Source organism: Sinocyclocheilus anshuiensis, unplaced genomic scaffold (assembly GCF_001515605.1).
Source record: "Sinocyclocheilus anshuiensis isolate Anshui unplaced genomic scaffold, SAMN03320099.WGS_v1.1 scaffold287, whole genome shotgun sequence".
Lineage (NCBI taxonomy): Eukaryota > Metazoa > Chordata > Actinopteri > Cypriniformes > Cyprinidae > Sinocyclocheilus > Sinocyclocheilus anshuiensis.
In genome coordinates, this window is record NW_015552557.1 from 920,731 (window position 1) to 926,687 (window position 5,957).

General features: G+C 33.1%; 1 protein-coding gene across 1 annotated transcript in view; it reads right to left on the minus strand.

Moving 5' to 3' along the window:
• The window catches only part of LOC107664597 (integrin alpha-3-like), a 41,350-nt gene that overhangs the window by 15,572 nt on the left and 19,821 nt on the right, over positions 1 to 5,957 (minus strand). Inside the window, exons 3-6 of the mRNA XM_016455206.1 lie at positions 4,225 to 4,301; positions 2,445 to 2,691; positions 2,239 to 2,343; positions 752 to 956 (exon numbers count right to left, since the gene is read on the minus strand). Of these exons, the coding sequence (XP_016310692.1) occupies positions 752 to 956; positions 2,239 to 2,343; positions 2,445 to 2,691; positions 4,225 to 4,301 (634 nt within the window). The remainder of the gene's footprint in view (positions 1 to 751; positions 957 to 2,238; positions 2,344 to 2,444; positions 2,692 to 4,224; positions 4,302 to 5,957) is intronic.

Sequence of the window (5,957 nt, forward strand, 5' to 3'; positions counted from 1 at the left end):
CCACAAATACTGCCTAAACAAAATACTGATTTTGTGCACTTTATTTACTGTACCAATATTTTTAATTGGCCTTTGAACTTAGCTTTATTGCATGGCAAAAAAAAGTGTTACCTTGCCAAAGCACTGACAGAGCCCACTGATCTAACGCCGTTGTTGAGCGCTCCAAATGCAAACTTTGCATGCAACAATCAGGCAGCAATTGACAGCACTCTGATCTAGTGGCATACAGGCATCGTCAGATTGACAGTACTCTAGCCCAATAATGTTGGGGGATCCAGTGGGGGCGGCAGTCATAGCTCAGGGTGACCGTGCCACTCTTTATCACAACCCTGCTAAAAGTGCCAGTACGTGCGCTCATTGGCGCCCCTTCAGCTGGTGGCGCCCTAGGCGACCGCCTAGCTCGCCTATGCCTAGAAACGGCCCTGTGCTTAAGTATGAAGCTCAAGAGGATCTTTGCAAGGGCACATGGGGAAAGTTAGACATGCTTTGGTCTACTTCCTTTGTATTGACTTTCAAACTCAGTGAAGCGTTACACAGATCAGTCTCTGTGATGATAATGGATTATTGGACATGAAAACATGAAAAGTAGTACGAAGCTGTATGACCGGTATTTTTGTGCAGTGATTCATTGGACCCCATTGACTTTTACTGTACAACTTTGTGTTCTACTAAGATATTACATTAAACACGTTTAACAGATTAGCCAGTTATAGTATAGATAATACAATGATTCATTTACACAGTGACCTACTCGTCATTGTTGAGGTCGGTCACCGCCAAGCAGCCGCCGAAGTACGACCCTATTTGTTCCCCTGGGATCGTCATCACTGGGTTAAGAAGCAAACCTTGTTTTTCTGCCAGGATCACTGAACCTTTGAAATTGTCTCTGGGAGCCCCCGTCACCACAGTGTACTTCGAGCGATCCAGTAACTTTATGTCCTCCAGCACAGAGTAACCTGAAGAAAGAGATGAGCATTCTTAAACCAGCAGTGAAGCTACTTTTAAACTGTAGCTTGTCAAGCTACTACAAAATGCAACCACAGTCAAATGACTATTGAGAAAGAAGAAAACGGTAGCTATTCTATTCTATTTTATCTTGTTTTATTTTATGCTGACAGAATAGTATTTATCTGGCTCCAAAATTCGCAATTAGAGTGACAACATTAAACAGCATTTATTTACACACAAATAAAAAAAACATATATACAAAACTTATGAAAGCAAATAAATAAAGTCTTAATATATTACAATGTTTGATCAAATGATTATTAAACAATCAGTAAATCACTAAATAAATACTGCACATATTAACAACAAAAACACTCAAATTTACTTTCAAAATACTGATACAATTATTGTAAGATTCCTGATCCATTAACACTAAAACATATAAATCTATTATATAAAATTAAACAAATGTATACAAAAATTACTGATAAAATTATTTTAAGATTATCAGTCAATTAACACTAAACACTAACAGTAAAACAAAACACTACAATTAATGCATTCAAATAAATTTTTGCTCAGATTATTGTGTAATACTATTTGCAATATAGAAAAAATACGTAAAATGCTATGAAGAAATAAATACTATCAAAATACTAAAAAATTACATGAAAAAAAGTATCAAAATACTATAAAATGATTTAAAAATGAACACTGAATAAATACTATACATACTAAAAAATTTTTTTTTTTACAAATAAATGATAAATTAGCACTAAATAATAAAACATAAAATTATCTCTCTCTCTCTCTCTCTATATATATATATAAATTTACATAAATATTTATAAATGTAACACACTATTTTTTTTTATTAATATTAATAAATATAATTAATATTTATTATTATTATTATTAAATTAACTGATTATTAACTACATTAACTATTAACACTAAACAATTACAATAAAACAAAAACACTAATTAATGCATAAAATGGCATTTTTGGTAAGATTATTGTATAATGTTATGTAACATGTCAGTGAATATGAATGAATCGGTTAATATTTTTTTAACTCCCTCATGACGATGTTTCATATTTTGTAGGGTCTTGTTGTCTTACATCTCTACTCACTGGGAAAAGCAGGTCGTTACTGAACCAAACTGCTCTATTTAGAAAACATCTGAGCTACTGAAACAAGAAGAGCTTTTTTATTTATTCCCCAACACTGTTATTCCCAAACATTGTCAACATGTGATTCAAAACCAATAATACAGTACAGTACATACCTATGTAGATGTTGAGTCTGTCCTCGCCTAGCTTACCGAAGCTTATTTCATTGGCATCTCCGGCAAAATCAAAGTTGGGGTCTCTCTCTTTCATATGGACAGTTCCTATATGAACAGAAGAATCCCTTTTATTAACTGAAGGATGATCTTTATATGTGATAATGGAGAGCTGACACACCAGATTTTGTTGGTTTTCCCGTACTCACCCTGCCACACAAAGCTGCCGGGCGTCCCAAAGTACACGTCATTCTCCGTCATGCCCCCTGAGATGCCCATGTTACACATGCCCTCCAGGTTCTGGTCATAGTTGAAGTCGCACAGCTCGTAAGTGTCAGACTGCCAGTAATCAGTCGGGTCGTAGGTCAGGTCGTTGCCCCGCACGTAACATTTGCCCACCATACGCTGCTGCTCTTCGGCGCCCAGAAGTTTTTTTACGTAGCGATGACCACATGCCTGCCAACAATAAAGAAGAGATGAACAACAGAAATTCTGATTAGAATCTGCTTTAATTTTTATTTTTAAAATGATTATTTGAGCCTTTAAAAAAACAGACACCAAATTATAAAGCCTGTACATTAAAACTTATAAGGTCAAAAGTTTGGAATAATTAAGATTATTTATTTTTTTTTTAAAAGAAGTCTCTTCTGCTCACCAAGGCTGCATTTATTTGATCAAAAATACAGGAAAAACAGCAATATTGTGAAATATTATTGCCATTTAAAATAAATGTTTTCTATGTGAATATATTATAAAATGTAATTTATTCCTGTGATGCAAAGCATCATTACTCCAGTCTTCAGTGTCACACGAGCCTTCAGAAATCATTCTGATATGCTGATTTGCTGCTTAATTATTATCAATTATTATTGAATAGCAATTTTTAATAGTTGTTGTAATTATTATTATTATCAATGCTGAAAACAGTTTTAGTTGATTAATACTTTTGTGGAAACCATGCTACATTTTTTTTCAGGATTCTTTGATAAATAGAAAGTGCCTAAATAAAAATACATTAAAACTATCTGACTTACTGTTATAAATATGCAATTGTTTGAACACAACATAAAAAAGTATAAAATATTATTATACTTTATAAGCATAATAAATATTAAAATGTATATTAAAATGTATATTATATATATACAAATAAATATATATAAATATATTATAATATATTAAATATGTATATATATATATAAATATATTAAAGTCATTATACATAAATAAATACAAAAATACACTGCTATTCTAAATGTTAGAGTCAATAAGATTTTTAGATTTGTAACGCTAATTAAAACAAACAAACAAATCCTATTTACCTCAAACTTTTGTATGGTAGTGTAATATGATTTCCACAAAAAAATATCAAGCAGCAAAAGTTTTCAAGATGTATAATAACAAGAAATTATTCTTGATCATCAAATCAGCATAATAGAATGATTTTTGAAGAATCATGTTACAGAGTAATGATGCTGAAAATTCATCGGAATAAATTACATTTTAAAATATATTAAAAAACAGAATATTTCACAATATTATAATATGTTTAACTGTAATTTTCATTAAAAGAAATTCAGTCTTGGTGATCATAAGAGACTTCGTTCAAAAACATCAAAATATCTTAATTATTACAAACTTTTGTCTAGTACTGTAAAAGTACAGGACAAGCCATGAACATTGTCCCAGCCCACATAACAAAAGGGGGCCCACTAAGGTAATGAACTCCTGAAAACAGCTTCAAGCGTATTATCAACCAACAACACCTAAAACAGCTAATCAAGGTTAGTTGAAAATTACAGGCAGGAGTGTAAAAGCAGGGTTCGAACTACACTGAGAGAACAGTGGCCTGAGTGCATCTGACCCTCTCATTGAGTCCAAAGGAGGGATCCATTCAATTCTGTCTGTCGATTTTAAGTGATGGTCTTGCCTTTGCAAATAAACAGTCTAAAAAACAAAAAAAGGAACCAAAGATGCATCTGATCTCACCAGCACATGTCCTCCAGTCCTCTGACTGGCCACGGTCACTCCCAGCCACATGCCCTCCACCATCTCTGCTGACTGCGCTGAAGGAGAAACAAACTCCATCAGACAATGATTGTATCCCTCAGTCTGCCCACAAAGAGCATCTCTCTATATGTAAATCTGAATGATGAGGTAGCAGCATGCTCAGTTGTTGGCTTGAGGGAGATTCTCAAACAGAAACAATAACTTTAGCAGTTAAGTGCATGTTATTTACAGTTAAATGAAAACATTGTAGTTTAAATGTATACGAAATTCAATAAGTTGAACTTAAAAGTGTTTTTTAACCCACTTAAATGGGATTAAAATCCATCTTTATATGTAATTACTTCTATTCTATTGTAATTAAATCTAAATCCAGATTTCCCATGAAAAATATCAGATTCTGAATTCTTTAAGAAATTTCATTTTAAAATTTGCTGAAGCAAAATTATTATTGGCTAGTGGTAAAGTCAACACTAGGGGCGCAACTGCACATTTGACGAGGGGTATGCAAGATCAGTGTTGGCGCCCCCCTGTATTCTAGCCCCTAACACTAACTCCCACAGAAAACTTTTGACCAAAAGCCCATTAACTAGCTTGTGCATGAAAGGATACAAACTCATTAGGGGTGAAAAAAGTGGCAAAGGTTCGAACCCCTCCCCCATTTTCAATACCATAAAAAAAAAAAAGTGTTGTATAACATCCCCTTTAACTCCAGATGGTTGACCCCAGACAGTAGAACACTTCTGTTTAAATTTTTTTTTCAAACACATGTAATATTGCTCACTTTATAGTTGGGTAATTTTGGAGGGATTCACACTATTTTTATTATTATTATTATTCATTTTCCCCAAAGTTATTCATATTTTTGTACATTTTTATATAAAATGAGAACACTATGTAAAATTTACTTTAAAGAACATCTGTATTACTTCATGTTTACTTATAAAGATAATTCATGGAAAATTTGCCATGCTTAAGTGGAAGATTTATGCCACCTGGTAGAAAAACAAATACTATTAAAATGAATGTCATGATATTCCCACTATGGCCACTAGATGGGAGCAGAGGATCATTCATTGTCTCATTTACCATTTCCACTCCGTAATATAGCTCTTTTCACGTTTTGCTTTTGGATTTATATTTAGACATTATAAAATCACTATTATAACAATTAAAAAATTTTTTTTGTCAAAGTTCAACATCGTTTTGTACTGCAGTATGAAGTAGCAAGTTTTCTACGTGAATTACACAAATGACCTATTTTAAAATTAAAACGGCAATTTTTGGCGAAAAGTGGCTTGTTTGTATCCTTGTTAAAGCTGCAGTCCATAAGTTTTGCCTCTTTGTCGCCATCTCTGTTTGAAAACCTGCAATTGCAGCTGTGTGCGGAATTATCTATTTGCGTGGGTTGTGCTCCAGCGCGGATGAATCTAATGTTCTGAAGAGTATGTGTGGCAGTCAGTCACCGCACTATATGACTCAAATAAGCATTTTCACCGGATATTATCATCTGAACAAGCAAGTAACAAGTCACTTTTGTTCTGACCAACTGAGGAAAAAAGCATTACAATAAATCGCGCTACCAATGGTGATTTAATCTAAATTAGTTTATTTCACATCAAACCGTGCAAATTATTATTGTTATATTTTATTCTCAAATTGTTAATGTTAACAACATCAGCATTGCGTGACTATGAGTATAGTGTGTATAAGCG